The sequence below is a fragment of the Micrasema longulum genome, unplaced genomic scaffold, assembly GCF_059751315.1.
Source record: "Micrasema longulum isolate JH-2025_06_02 unplaced genomic scaffold, ASM5975131v1 h1tg000934l, whole genome shotgun sequence".
Lineage (NCBI taxonomy): Eukaryota > Metazoa > Arthropoda > Insecta > Trichoptera > Brachycentridae > Micrasema > Micrasema longulum.
In genome coordinates, this window is record NW_028278125.1 from 88,001 (window position 1) to 104,859 (window position 16,859).

Sequence of the window (16,859 nt, forward strand, 5' to 3'; positions counted from 1 at the left end):
AACAGTAATAATTGTAGACTTTGAAAACTTTAAATATCTTAAATAATGTACAATTTTAAAACAACATGTATTCAAATCAAAAGAAATATGTCAATCTCACTGTGTGCAACTCTTGAAATGATCAAGGTAATTAGTTTCAAAGCCGCCAGGATCAACATCGGTAGAGTCGAATATTTCCAAATCATCTTGGTAATATCCCCACACCGATTGTAGTACACACTGTTCCAGAGTAGGGGGGCCTGATATTGGGGAACTGAGGGGAGCGAAACATATGTGTTCTAACCCGCTGTCATCTGACTTTCCGATACCTAAAATATTATCAAAGTTATCACAACAATTATATTATATTTAATAATTAAGAAAAAAATATTTACTATAAACTAACCTTTTATTTCTTCTTGTAAGTCAAATACAGTTTTTAAGAAAGTCTTGTTAAACACCGGTCCAAAAGTGATGACTCCATTAGACGTATTATGCACAATATTAGGGAGACCGACTGCCTTGATAATAATCATTTCTGTTCTGTAGAATGGTTCAAAGTGAGAATCAAAGTATTCCCTTTCCAGGCGAGCTCTAGAACTGGGTGCCGCCCAGAGTTCTACAGGGTCAGTGGTGATTTTCATGTACTTAATACCATGTCCCAATGCAGTGACCATGCAAAGACCTAAAAAAATACACTCAGTCAAATTGGAATAAAACAATTATGAATAAATCACTCGACAATTTTGCCCGGGCGTAAACACTAAGTTTTTTCTAAACTGACGAGCCCGAGCTGCGTTTGGGCAGATCTAATTTTAAATTATTTTTGTTTTCAACGGAAAATGAAAGAGACGTTTGGAGAAAACAAATTGAAACAAGAAAACGTTTTTATAAAATCCAACATCTACAAATATAAGCGATGTAGTTTGCCATGGAAACAATATAAATGTATTGTAATTAACCATTTTTATAATGTGATCAATGAGAAACATAAGTAATAAAAAATATCACTAGATAACGGATGGCTATTTAGTTCCTTGCGTTTATGGTTAAAATCATTTGATTATAACAATTTTTATTTTTAAACACGTATTTAAATAATGACATCTTTAGCTTAATGCAACATGTTACAGCACCATTTCCAGAGGGATTTTTTAGCACAGTCTTTTAGGAGTTGATTATAAATATATTTTTATTTTTTATATTTTGTTTTTTTTTTTGTTTTTTTATAATATACATAAGAGGTAAAACAGAGTATACATGAAATAAAGGATAACATAGCAATGAAATACATTTAACAGTAAAAATAGTAAACAAAAAATCCCACAAAGGCATGGTCTGTTCGTGGGTATACAAGAAATGTTTATGAATTTTTGCTCCTATAATAAATAGACAGGTATAATATTTTTTACTATTAAGAAAGAGAAAATATTCTGTAAAAGATTATAAGGTACTTTTTTATTTTATAGTAATTAAAAAAGGAAATAGAAAATATTAACAAAAAAACATAAAAATATTCCTCATTATTAAAGAACAACAAAATATATCATAGAAAAAAGAGTTAATATCTTTAGTTTGAATCCAGGATAGTGCGTGTTTTTTAAAAGAAGGAAAATTTTGAAAGTTTGGGATTAATGAAATATTGTCAGTAAAAAAAGAATTTATATTTTATTTTTATTATTTTTATATTAGACAAATTATATTTATTACAAATAAGAGTTAGTTTATAAGACATATTGCAGCTACATAACTCATTAAAGCTCGGAAATTCTACCTACGATATTCATAATTTATAAGGAAAGAAAGCTAGAGTACGTTGGACATTTTGTAAAGGGAGAGAATAAAAAAATACTCCAAATTATATTGCAAGGAAAAGTTGAAGGGAAATGCAGTGAAATGTAGCTCCAAATCCTTATTCAGAATGACAGGAAAAAATTAAATTGCTAGAATGGTAGCCAGCCTCCAACACGGAGTGGCACCATTAGAAAAATAATAATTTGTCTCTTTGTTTTATTGTAATTTAGATGAATGAGTTAAATATTTCAAAATGGTTACCAAAGAAGAGAACTGGCCAAGGATTCTGCGCACATAGAGTTCCCCACCAGGTGAAAAACCTTTGTAGGGAAGCTTCTGTCCCCGCGCCCAGCTTCTCCAGCGTCGAGGGAGGTGTCTCTTCCTTCGCCCCCGTTCTGTCCCCCCCACTGTTCTCACCCCTCTCCCCCCCTGGACACGACAGCTCCTGCTCCGTATCTGATGTCACACCTTAGTAAAATAATAACCATTATTATTTTCGGTGGGTAGGTAAATTATGTCGACTATGTGAATCAAATCTACTGAACTATATTTACTTGTTGGAAAAGGTCTACAATTATTCGTGTGACCTCTTAACATAAGATATAAGTTACTATACCGAAATATGTTAGATTTAAAAAACAACATTGCATTCTGATAAGAAACATATAGTCGGATTTCTGGCACAAGTTAACAGCTACAAATTTTGGAAAAAATGATATTTTTGGGTAATTGGCATCAAATAACCTGTGTCTACATCTGGCAAAAGCAAGTAACTGATTTTACAAGTGTAAAATACCTTTTTTTCGAAATCGAAAATGAGTTAAGTAAGTAAGTGCTCAAATGTTAAAATATCGACTGGATAAGTGTTGTAACATCACTTACTTCATTTTGCCTGACATTATCGCTTATCGTGGATTTGACATGGCAGCTCTTACCAACCGCATTAGTCTATAATTTATATTTCGAGTTAAGTGTTTTCTTTGCTATTCCTCATTAAAAGTATATTAAACATTAAAAAGCATCTAATATTTAAAATATAATAAGTTTCATATAAATATGTCTATTCCAGATAAAGTTAGTTCTAGAACATTAAAAAGTCCATTTTGTAAATAAAACCTATAACGAAAATGTGGAATCCACTGTTCCAGAACCTAGAGAAAAAAACTCAGATTTAATAGCGATTAAAGAACAAAAAATGCTTAACAATTATAAATAATTAGTTTGTTATTTTCTTAAAATTTATATTCATGTTCGGTTAATTGATAAATGCTTCCAAACTGTAATTTTCAAAATAATAATTAAATAAAAAAATGTTCTTTTCGATAATAGTAAAGTTATCTACATTCAACTGTTCTTCGAGTCAAATTATTGAAAAAAGTTGGTAAGTCAAATTATTGACAGGCAAAAGTTGGCAAGTGTAGCCTATTTATTTATTTTTTGTCAAAATTGATGGTAAAAATAAATAAAAACATGTCGCATTTTATAAATACAATAAAAATATTTTGTAATAGGTATTCAACTTGTGGCTTTATTTTAGTTGTTTTGGGATGAGCTTCAAACTTTAGAATTGCAATATCTCACAACTGGTGAAATGTTAGTTACCAACTTGTGCCAGAAACCAGATGACATATTATATAATAATTATTACTTCACTAATGCCTCAAATTTCGATTTTTGGATGGGTTGCCTTTACATCTTTATCAAAACTGGAATAAGAAAAATACTTAAAAATGCTCAAATGTTAAAATATCGACTGGATAAGTGTTGTAACATCACTTACTTCATTTTGCCTGACATTATCGCTTATCGTGGATTTGACATGGCAGCTCTTACCAACCGCATTAGTCTATAATTTATATTTCGAGTTAAGTGTTTTCTTTGCTATTCCTCATTAAAAGTATATTAAACATTAAAAAGCATCTAATATTTAAAATATAATAAGTTTCATATAAATATGTCTATTCCAGATAAAGTTAGTTCTAGAACATTAAAAAGTCCATTTTGTAAATAAAACCTATAACGAAAATGTGGAATCCACTGTTCCAGAACCTAGAGAAAAAAACTCAGATTTAATAGCGATTAAAGAACAAAAAATGCTTAACAATTATAAATAATTAGTTTGTTATTTTCTTAAAATTTATATTCATGTTCGGTTAATTGATAAATGCTTCCAAACTGTAATTTTCAAAATAATAATTAAATAAAAAAATGTTCTTTTCGATAATAGTAAAGTTATCTACATTCAACTGTTCTTCGAGTCAAATTATTGAAAAAAGTTGGTAAGTCAAATTATTGACAGGCAAAAGTTGGCAAGTGTAGCCTATTTATTTATTTTTTGTCAAAATTGATGGTAAAAATAAATAAAAACATGTCGCATTTTATAAATACAATAAAAATATTTTGTAATAGGTATTCAACTTGTGGCTTTATTTTAGTTGTTTTGGGATGAGCTTCAAACTTTAGAATTGCAATATCTCACAACTGGTGAAATGTTAGTTACCAACTTGTGCCAGAAACCAGATGACATATTATATAATAATTATTACTTCACTAATGCCTCAAATTTCGATTTTTGGATGGGTTGCCTTTACATCTTTATCAAAACTGGAATAAGAAAAATACTTAAAATACTGAATTTCAATAGATTCACTAATTTTTTTTTATACCGCATAATGTACATTGCTATCTTTTTTAATTTGTGGATGAAAAGTTTTAATTATGTGTCATAATAACTCAGAAAAATATATTCGATATCTAAATACCAACCAAAATTACATGATTCTTAGTAAAACATAGTAGCAACTGCGTTACTAGTTGGCAATACTAATTATAATATAGTGTGATGTAATATAAAAACATTATATGCCAAAACAAAACAGCTATGTATTAATAAATTGTGATTGAATATTATATTATCATTACATTAGTCTTTTAGAACTGGAACTCGTTAGAATATTTTATAATGTAGATAAGAGAGACAAAACTGATATCACAGGATAGATAACGATAAACGGGGAAAAAAATTCAACACCTGTCCATGTGAGGTCACTCGACAATAATTTCAATTGACACTCAACATTCTCAAGAATGGAAAGTTAATTTAATATTTTTTTTAAAGTAGGATTTATGGTCCGGCCGACAGGCGTTGGAACGCATTCGGTTAGATGGCCAACTGTAAAACTGGCATTGCATTCATCGATTCCCACCAGTTGCTAAAAAAAACATGGATTATTTTCCTCAATTGGTCTGGATGTTGTGGTGAACTTTTCATAACTTCCTTCCATACCCTCTATTTCCAACCTGCTGACAAGCCTCTAAAATAAAGGCTTAGCGGGTTATTCTTTTAAAAAAAGGGTTTAGTTAAAATCATTAACTGATGCAACAATCCGTCTTTTATACTAAAATAAAGCAATTAAAATATATTAGAATTGAAAAAAGAAACCTAGATATTAAAAGCAAATAACAAAGTGAATTTTTGCTTTTTCATTTCATAATTTATGAGTTAAGAAAGTTACCATTCAACGGAAGATTTACCAGTTCGCCTGAATGAGGGTGATACGATTTGTGGCTAAAAATAAGCGTTAAAACCATTGAGGAAGTTCAGTGATATAGGAAATTGGATACATAAAACGTTTCCTTAAATGCGGTAAAAATTAGAGCATTTAATCGTATGGTGAAGATTCTCAAAAATGTATGAAAAAAATTATAAAAATACATTTTTATAAAAATTACTTTAAAATGTCATAGGTTCTGGTCAACAGCTGTTTAGAATAGCCAATCAAATATGTGTTGTGATAGTTTTCCGCTTTCCAGAAAGCCTTGTTTAGCATGTTTTCGTACATACGGGGTTCTCTTTTTAAATGTCCACTCAACTCGCCGACGACAACTCGTAATGTCACAGGGGTAGTAATTTCAAAATTACGAAACTTTCAAACATCATAGCGATTATAATATAATTCATAATTTTTTAAAGTTTGATAGTCCATTAGGGGTAACCTTTCTTTTTTTTCCTTCAATCCGTAAGCGCTTAAAATCTTCTTGGGGTATCTCCGATTACTGGACTATGCAGTTTTTATCATGTCATGGTAAACTTAATCACAAATATTGTTTTTAATATTGCTGATTCCCTTTCGTGCTGCTGCCGATATCCTAATCAATCTTCTGAACACATCCAGTGGTCCTGTCCCTTTCCCTTCTCTATGATTACTGAATGGAGCTTCTCCCTACTATCCGTGGCCCTGTTATAGGTCCTGTCGGATATACAGATCTGGTGGCTTCCAAACATAATTTCAAGGCTTTTAAAAAGTTTTGTAATCATTTTGGCGAATTGATCATTACCAATCAATTTAATCCCAGCCAGTGAAGAATTCACTTCCCCCTTTTCTCAATCGTTCAATACGTTCTTTCAGCACAAAGATGCCAAGGCTACCAGAATACAGAGAGCTCCTTCGGGCAGTTTTTCTCATTCAGCAACAAGCAACTTTTCCGTGTATGTGGGCATCGCCAAGGAGACATATGTCCTCAGATGCAGTGTGCGATATGTGGTGGGCAAGCTGTTAGTTAAGTCCATTAACAAATATATATATTTTTCAAAACCACTGAACTTCCTCATTGAAATATAAATTAAGCAAGAATTCTCAACATTACATTATGTGTAAAAAATAATTCAGTATGATTAAATAAAATAATTAATATCATTTTAAAGCAAAAATAATAACAAGAATATGATCTTAAGGTGAAAAAAAAGAAGAAAAAACAAATGGCCAGTTAAATAAGAATAAAAAGCATTGCAGTAATAGAAAGTAAATACATAAATAATAAGGCCTAGGAAAATTATATATGCGCAGTTATACCAATTACAACATTATTATTATAAATAGATGCATGGGAATAATTCGTAAAAATACATACATGTATATATAATTTTACGGAAGCTATAATTTATGTGAACAATTACATACATACATACTTAAAATTATCATTTATCTAAGATAATAATTTAGAAATATATCTAATGATTAACCGCTCGAATGCCAAAGCGTAGATCTCGGCTATAAATCTCGGTACCCGTTGCTGACGGAGCTGAGATTTTCACAACAAAATCTTGAAGCGGAATTTGCCTTATTTTTCTTGTTTTTATGGATTTCAGAACTAATATTTGATCGCACCTATTATTTTTGTAATACTAATATCTCAGGGCTGATATTTGATTGCACCTATTTCACTGTGTGATTTTTTTGTAAAAAGTATTTATGCAATTCGACAGGAAATTTTATAAAAATGAAAGAAATATATAATATACGATACAGTAGACAACAAAATTACAATTTAAGATTATAGTGGGTATGCGATTGCGCATGTTTGAAAATTAATGCCAAAGGATGTTAAAAAATATAACCAGCTTTCTTTATATGCTACTTCTGTTTTTTACAATTTTATTTCTTTTCTTGTAAGATTATTTATCAGTTATATATTTTATCGGTTTTATATATATATATATAGTTAAATATTGCTGTGTAAAAATAAAAATTATGTATCTGGGCGGAACAAGAACCCTAGATGAGTCCTTTCGAACGGTTACTCGCAGGTAAAAATCATGAAATCCAGTGGAGATAAAATATGTCCACCTCATAGTGTAGATTTGGCGCATTAGTCTGCCACGCTTTCCATTCCTAGCAAGGTTAACATGAAACATTTGTTAAAACGATGGTGTACCATGGCAATACTTCAAAATTAAGTTAAATGAAATAATAGTTTTTCGAGTTCAAGACAGTCTACAAGATAAATCTAAATATGATTTTCTAGGCAATAAAATAAATGTCCTTTCCTCTCAATTGACCTAGAAACTCAATCAGAGGCCAGTGAAAGAGTGGAATAAAACATGAGTTACGGGAAATATTTTACTTAAATTTAAATATATCAGATTTAATCACAGTATACATGTGTGACGGTTTTCAATATAATAAATTATCATATTTAAAAACTATGCTGAATAAATAAATCCTAAAGACGCATTGTATTTTGAACAAATATAATCAGCTGAAATACTAAAATCCATTTACTGCAGTGAGAACATTAGAAAATAGACTGTAGTAAAATAACTTCCAATTTTTTTTTTCAAATCAGCGAGATGTTTTTTATTCATTACATTCTTTAAAAAAAAAAATCCCATAAATAAAACCAATGTTTCTCGAACAAAGGACCGACCCCTGAAAATTATGTTGAAAATATATAAACAGAGTTGGGTGGTTGCATGTAGTCCCATGGTTGTGTCACAGACTCTATAGACTCTTTTTAAGTAAATGAGTATAGTAAAAAATATTTGTCACAAAAAGAAATTTAAATATGAAAAAAGGAAAAGAAAGAAATTTAGCAAACAGGGCATGCACAAACACAGGTGAATCATAAAGACAGACACTAGGTTACAGAATCACTACACTCGGACATGCATCTAGCCTAAGGATAGTGAGTTAGTAGTGTAGAAAGATAACCGTACTGGATCTATGAGAGTGCAGGGGTGAAGTCTCAGGCAAAGTGGCCCCGGTGAGATGTCTCCCAGCAGCCTCCACAGCTCCTCCTCTCAGCCATCCTACAACACACCCTTATCATGCGACCGCTGCCACCATTCTACTGTTAACCCCCATTCGCAAAACGCAATACAAAAATATTGAATCTTTTCCAAAAACAAAGACAATTTACATTTTACATTCTGTCGAATGAAGTCCCGGACTGAGTCGAAAAAACAACAAAAAATCAATTATTCTTCCAAATTTATTGAATCTCAATCTCATTTGGGGGGCAACGGCTTTACATAATATAAATGTCAAAATATTACAATTTTGATATATTAATTAACATGGCAGTTGAAAATTTTAGATTAATACATAAATATAAATATTCTTGGAAAAGAGACGCAATAAATTTGCAGCAATTGTGTTTTACAGAAAAAAATATATGATTTGTATTTGTCATGCTGAATCATAAGGATATTGAGTAACTATTTGATACCAAATTGATAATATCAAAGTAACTAAAAATTTATTACAATAAAATACACCACCAATAGATAGATCATTAGAATAATATGCTAGTGAGTTACAATAAAACAGTGATTAAAGGGAGCAAAGTACAGTTCGGAAGATACAAAAAAAATATTCAAATTACAAATTGCCACTATTATTTTTTTAAACTTATTTTGTTGTAGACAGTATAAAAATGTATTACATACATGATACATTACAAAAAAAATGCTCTTAAATATATACTTGCATTGTTTATATTTTGAATTTATTCAGAGGGCTTCTAATATTAAGAAATAATTATTGTTCAATGAATAAATCTGGAAACCTCTACATTTTTATGTCAATTACAAAACTAATTTATTAGGATAAGAATTTATTGAACATTGGCAAATTAAAAAGAAAACTATCAATTAAGGTGATTTATAAATATTTTTTACGGATTAGCAAATATCATATCACATAAGGATCATATACTTATTAACGTAATGTACATTTATTTAGTATATTTTGTGATATTGAAGCATAAATTCACTAAGTTCTTTATAAAAGAGACATGTTGAAAAAGTGTGTTAATATTTATTAGCATGGACATTATAATATTAAATATATATTTAAATAAACAGCTATCAAAGACTTGCTGTTATTTTACAGCACTTTTAGTGCAAGGGAAAAATAATATTGTAATAAATAATTTGAGGAAAATTGAAGAAACAAACAACTTAAGTATTATAACAAATTGTGGTGACCATTACTTGAGATAACTCGGGGTTCTGGCTTTTAATAACTGCGTTTCCAGAGATTTTTAAATATGTAATAATCAAAATTAAAAAATTACATTTCTAATATTTTGTTAGTTTATCTTACACAATTCTTTATTTTTAACATGGATTTAGTAAATATTGTAAGAGAAATATAGAAAATAAAAGAGAATACTTACATTTTGGGCAAACATATCAATTTGTTTAAAGTTAAATATACACAAAACTACTGTCTACTCAAATTACATTATTCAAACACACCACTCTTAAAGACGAAAAAACTGCAGTGTTGATTTGTAAAATAATATTTTTACAAAGGTTTAAAATTTGGCAAAAAGGGTATGTTATGTAATATAAATAATACAAATTCTACTAGTATAACTGGGTGAGATAGAATTTTAACTAATTTGTTATTTAGACTGAAACCTTTTGTATTTTTAAATACAATAAGTATAACATCCAATAACTACATTAAATTTTAATAATTCTGACCTATTTCAATCAAAGAATAATTTCCGAAATCAAGTGAGGGTTATCACCCTTACAGGGCACTGCAGATTAAACAAACACCTTGCTAGAATGAACCTTTCCGAAACTTCTAGATGAAGAAACACCTATACACATGATGCTTTACATCATAAAAGGAGCCTCATCCTCGGGGAACCACTGGTTAAACCTGAGGATGTTAAAGAGCTCGCCCCCTACCTAATAGCCTGATACTTTACGAATCTGGGCTTGAAGGGGGAGATTTAGCAAAACATAAACTCTCGCCTTCCACACAGTAGCCAGGCTCAGACCTGGGTTTGGAGGGCGAGAACTATTCACGGGGACCAGTCACAATACATCTTCACAGGTCGCAGTAACGAAGGAGCTTGCATAGCGCTGATCCCCCCCTCTAAGAATAGAATAATAAGAATATTTCAATCGAGTAATGTTATCCAGTTACGTAAGCTAATATTGTATAGAGATTACATTGGTGTCCAATACCCAGATGCAGGCAAGCTTGGTTCAAACTTGATTTAAGATTGATTATAAATTGATTGACAACAGATTTGACGAGACAAGTTTTCATCAAAATCATACGTCTTACTTACAGTGATGATTAACACATTGCAATATATATATTCAAATATGGAGAGAATGCATTTTTTATTTAAATACTAAACTATTATACTTCAAGACTTTTTTGCAAGACCAATTTTTTCACGGAGGCTGCTAAATCAAGTTAGTGCATGATAAATACTGCTTAATTCCAAACACCATTAAGGTTAGCAACACTGCTACAGTCATAAAAAGAGGACCAGAAGAGTTTAATATAAAAATTGTGTATATTATAACATGGATAATATTATCAATGATAATTCCGTTTGCAATGGTCTTTCATCGCAGATGAACATTGGATTTTCAAGTCAAGTAGACACTTCAATGGAAAATAATGTACTGGTTTTGGTAGAAAATAATACAGATATCTGGTTGGATAGTATTATTAATGATGATTCAGCTTATCTTTCATCATAGAGAAATATTTAGTTGGATACCTGAAACTGCAAATACAGTAAGAAAGTGGAAAAAGAACAAGCTGAAGAAAGATGTAAAGTAGTAAGCAGTGTGCATCCTTAAGTGACGACAAAATCATTGAAAATAAGAATGCGAAACCAACAGATTGTACAAAATGCCCTTGCAAATGCAATACTTCCTTCAATTATGAAAACAGAACAGCAATCAACAAAGAATATTGGTCAAATAAAAATGCTCAAAACTGATATGTCATGTTGTAACTATTTATGTTAGTTGCACTAAAAAATTGTATCCAAAGTAAAAGTGCTTCTTTTACTTTCAGAAACGTATGGGGAAGCACGACTTCATTTTTAAAAAGTTGATTTAAACTTTTAATTTAGACTCAGACGATGAAGTGAGAAAAAGAAATATAAAAAAACTTCCACTTTTGATACTTCAATCTCGATGCATGTCTGAGTCAAGTTTACATTGCTATCTGGGTATGTTTGTCGTAATACATCACAAACTAAAACAATTAGCTTATTATACTTGGTACTGCATTTACAGATGGAAAAGGAAAAAAGAGGACATGGGAGGAAGATAATTATTGCAGTTTGACAAGCAAAGTCTAGATTAGTTTTGAACACTTACCGACTGTGTTGTTAGGTGAGGGCGAGCAACAAAAGACACCTGACAGGAAGAGTAGGGAGCCCAAGAAAAACAGGAGTAACATGACAAGGGCATATCCATCCATCCCCAAGAGGGAGAACGGCTGGGGAACAGGAGGGACGGGTGGAGCCACGGGACACGATGACTCGCAGTCCAGACATGCGCATGCTGTTCGATTCTGGAACATAAACTTGCAATAAGCAAACCTGATAGAGGTATTTTTTTATGAAATTTTTGTTTGTAAAAAATGCTTAATGCTTTACTTGCAACATGTAACACCCAGAATTTGGATTAATTTGATTGCAGGTGAGGCATCACAGCAATCAATACATTCCTTCAGAGTTTCACTTCACAATTAAGAAACATTGATATTTAGCTTCTCTTTTACGGATACAAACATAAAGTAGAAATTCAACCTCAAATTTGATTGCCTTATTCAATGTAAAAGTACAAAAATCAATGTTTCAAACCATCATTATTGTTATTTCTCTCGAAAATTTTAGGGAAATTTTACAAGGGCTATTAGTAAGTTAATGAAGATATTGTTTTTAGTAATAAACTGGTAATGTTCATACTAGCTGCTGAAGAAAAAGTTAAAATATTTAGAAAAAATAAAACAGTGTGATTTTTCCAATACATTTTGATAATACATGGTGTGTCCGGAAAATAATGTCAATGAGTCGATTACAAAGAAGTTATTAAACTTTTCGTTACAACACACAAAAAAAATTTCAAAATAGGCTTCTCCTGCATCGATGCCTCGGCTCTAGCGATTTTTTCGGACATCGAATGCGCCACAGTAGGCCTCCTCCGGAATGCTCCTTAAGGCCGCGGTACAAGCAGATAGTCCCCTTGATAGTCTCGCTTTTTTTCCATGAGTCCTTTCAGGCGTGGAAAAAAAAAGAAGTCGGGGGAAGCCAGGTCCGGACTGTAGGGGGGCTGGGAATCATTGGAACCCCTGCTGTGACGAGGAAGGCGCTGTGGGCCGGCGCGTTTTTGTGATGCAACTTCTAGTCGTCTGCTATGTCTGGCCAGACGCATTGAATCCTGTGTTTCAGTCTTTTTAGCACTTTGATGTAAAATTTAGCTTTCATGGTTGTACCAGGTGGTACAAACTCGTGATGGACCAGTCCTTTGATATTAATTGTTCGTGCCAGATTTTAAAACCAGTTGACTACATTAAATATCTGGGAATAAACTCAATGTGCATAGTCTTGATTTTCGATCTGCTTAACCCGGCCTTCTTGGGGCAAGGTGACGCCGACCTTTTGCCGATCTGACAGAGCATCTTCTTTCAAGGCTGTCTTGATCCTTTGAACAGTTTCCGCGGCAGTATTGCCAAGTTTGACGCAAAAGTTAATCGACATCCTTTGTACAAGGTCCCACAGCTTCCGCGGAACTGAAACCCAGTGTTTGTTAGCTGACTTCCCCCACTACCATACCCAAACGGTCCGCGCGCGATCCGACGAACAATCGCGTCAAAAAAAAAACACTGACATTACTTTCCGGACACACCATGTTTTATTGTAACAATGTTTATTTACTAACAGTCATTTGATTGGTAAGGAATTATCAGGACTAGTGGAACTTACATTAACAGCGGCGCTACAAGGTAAGACAGGCAGGTCAGCCGGCGTAAAGTTTCCCACTGGGATATCAGAGCCTATGTAGGTAATCTGGAAAGGAACATAAGGGTTGTTCTCCGCATCTCCCATGTACTGGAACCACCTTTCTGCCGTACACCGGAATGCACCCCATGCTCCACACATCATGTCAAGTGCCAGCTGGCCTGTGGAAGGCACTTGGACCTAAAAATTAAATCAGAGTTAATTCATTTCACTCTATGTATTTCCTATTCAGAATTAATTAATTAATAAATAACACTCAAGGTGCCGGTCGATTATCTATTGCTAACGCGTTCGCAAAACTTACACAAACGCATTTAAAATCTACAGGATGTTGATTTTAAAAAGGTTATATTAAATTTGAACCAAATCTTTTTTGAAAATCTCTGTTGGATAGAGGGTTGTGTATGCACAACTCAACTCAAACACAATTCATATGTGGAAAAAAAACAATGGCTTAAGAAAATGTAAGATGTATATCAATTTATTTTTACACAAGTAAATTCTTTATTTAATGTTTTGTGTTCATAATAAAAACTAATACAGTGTAATTAAAATGCATACTGCATGTTATATTGGAAAAAATATACACACTTATAGATACCTAAACAATAAATCCGCCGTACTAACCTAACACTTAAAGGCCGTTTACATGTAGACAATACAATAGATATGACAATATTGTCATGTCCCAGCTCCGTGATCAGCCTCGACCGCACAGGCCAACGCTAGGACAATACAAAAATTTGGCCGCAGTTCACACGTGAGCGCTGCGAAAATGAATACACGACGGGGTTTTTAACGAGCGAATTCAAGTTGAAGAAACATTGCTTTTTACTAATTAGTCCTTCCAAGAACTATGGACACAAAATTCTTAAAAACAGTTTTTTTTTATAGACAATTACTCTGGAATGCAAAATTGTGTAGATATTGAAGATTGTTTTAAGTACATAAATTAATAATTGGATTTATTGTTTAACAATAAGTGTGCACATTTTCATTTTCTCCAATTTAAATTGTATTTCATTTTTAATTACACTGCATTCATTATTATTATAATGAACACAACATATTAAATAAAAAATGTACTTGTTTAAAAATAAATACATATATGACATTTTCTTATCTAGTACCGAACTGATTTTTTTTATATACACACAATCCAGAAGAGATTTTTTTTTAAAACATAGCACATTTGACTAAAATTTAATAGTAAGGTTATTTAAATCAACTTTATGTACATCAAACGTGTGTTCGTATAACTTTTGCTAACATACTAGCATATAATCGACCTATACATGATTAGATTAAATAAGAAAATATGTTTATAAACCAGTGTTTTTAACTCATACGCTGAATATATATTACTATGTTTTTAATATTAAAAATCACAGCGAAATACAGACTAACGCGGGAGCATCCTGTGTGTACTTTATTACCATATCATTAGCAAAGCAATAGTTGCCTCTGTCGCGCTTGTAAGCGCACCTGAACGCGAGAGAGACAAAATTATGTTCATAATGCATATGCTGTGCGATGTCATATCATGCGCTTATTCACAGATACTACACAAGCGCAATGTGTAAATGTATTGTTCGCTCCAGCTCTCCCTAACAGAGCAGTAGAATTGTTAATATGATGAAACAAAACTAAATAATTATTTATTGTGCATGTACCTGTTTGCAGGAATCAAAAGTTCCATTCAAATATGTCTGGGCCAGATAAACATCGAGAGATGTTACAACTTCACCTGAAATAATAAAATAAATATTAATACAAGGAATAAGGTAAGTCCGGGGAAGATGCCCAATTTTGACTTTGCTTGATATCTGTTGTTTCAATATTATTCTTCCACAAAATAAAAGATAGCAGCGTTTTAAAAAAAGCCCTATATTCTAGTAATATTAATGTTTTTATTAAGAATCTTAAAAAATAATTATTAAAAAAACAAACAGTAAAAAAATAATTTGATGACATCTTCCCCCACTTTGTTGGGAGAAGATGCCATAAGGAAAAAGAATTAAGATTTGAAACACAGATCACAAATAGCCGGACTTGATGTGCATGTTTCGTGCAGCCATTCTTTGCATAGTGCCATCCATGTCCAGTCAACTTTCAGCCAAATTTTTGTCATCATAATTTCCATTACAAATGAGACCGATGATGTCATCTGCTGTGTCACTTACGAGAGACTTATTTTTGATATGGTAGAATCCGAATTGGTGGATATCGTTATATTTTTGAGATTTTCTTGGCACATTTTTAAAAACACTTTTCTGTTTATTTTATTCTCCTTCAGTATTCTTTTTCTAATTTTTATGTATGCAGTTTTCTTATTTTTAGCCTCCAATTTTTCATCTAGCAATTTTCTAGTGATGTTAATATTGATGCATGCTGTTTTCTAGATAATGGTTTTATTGGTTTGACTATATCGGGAATAAGATATATATTTTTTAATGAGACTTAAGATGTTGAAGCTTGAACTGGTGAGGAAGTTTGGTCTCTATCTTTTGAATGTTAAAAAATCTGAAGTGATAAGGAAACATGCTCCCTTTCTTTTAAATGTTCAGGTGAATTTCTTGATAAACAATTACCTGTGATAACGAAGATGGATTCGGGTATTACTTTCGGGTCAAACGGAAACATGCTTTAATAGAAAATATATCGAAAAAAATAATTATAAAAATAATAGTGTTTTTGGCATCCTACCCCAAAAGCAGGGGAAGTTGCTAAAAACATTTATAAAATCGTTCAAATGTGTGCCATTAAAAAAAATTATACACAACTGAAAATGCATGAAAAAAAATTAACGTGTTTCTAATTATTTATGTACATTAAAGAATCGTTTAAAATATATTTCACCCAAAAAAATGGTTACTCACAATTTTTTTTACTATAATTTAAAAAAAATAACACTGGACTGCTTCTTTTATTGACACATTCTATCCGTTACTGCTGAACAATGTATAAAAAGGCCACTACAGAAAAAACTATTGATAAATAAACAAGCTTTGGCGACTTCTAGAAAAAATGATACATAGTTTTGATTCACATTAAAAATTTGCAACAAATAGAATCCTATTTTCACCAGGAAGAAAGTAACAGTATTAGTGATCTGTAGATCAGCATTATTTTAATGTAACGTGAGTAATGTGTGTTTAAAATATATACAGTAAAACTTCGTTTTTACGTTCCTCAATTTTACGTTTTCCTGCGCTTAACGCCGAAATGTTTAGGTCCCATTTTTTTTCCATACATTCTCATTCAAATATCCCCAATTAAAGTTTTTTAAGTATTTCATAACCCCAGTTTTACGTTGAAAAATTTTAGAAGCTCATTCGATCCGTCAAAAGACGCCGAGCTGCGTGCAGCTGCGTTTGCCCAAAATGGTGAATAAATCAAGGTAAATAAAAAAATGCGTAAATTGCTGTCTCAAACTGAATTCAGAGTAGGTTCAGTGTAATTGACCATTTTGTTTAAGTGTCTAATTTTGACCCTTTACCTATAGTCCTTAA

The 16,859-nt window shown here is 31.7% G+C and overlaps 1 protein-coding gene across 4 annotated transcripts in view; it reads right to left on the minus strand.

Annotated features, from left to right (window-relative positions):
* The window catches only part of Npc1a (Niemann-Pick type C-1a), a 50,885-nt gene that overhangs the window by 25,160 nt on the left and 8,866 nt on the right, over positions 1-16,859 (minus strand). For 3 of the 4 annotated variants that reach the window (XM_088231936.1, XM_088231938.1, XM_088231937.1), the window contains exons 4-10: positions 15,021-15,094; positions 13,312-13,527; positions 11,702-11,897; positions 8,270-8,362; positions 2,035-2,241; positions 386-664; positions 101-308 (exon numbers count right to left, since the gene is read on the minus strand). In XM_088231936.1, the coding sequence (XP_088088062.1) occupies positions 101-308; positions 386-664; positions 2,035-2,241; positions 8,270-8,362; positions 11,702-11,897; positions 13,312-13,527; positions 15,021-15,094 (1,273 nt within the window). The remainder of the gene's footprint in view (positions 1-100; positions 309-385; positions 665-2,034; positions 2,242-8,269; positions 8,363-11,701; positions 11,898-13,311; positions 13,528-15,020; positions 15,095-16,859) is intronic. The other variant, XM_088231939.1, reaches the window with a different exon arrangement.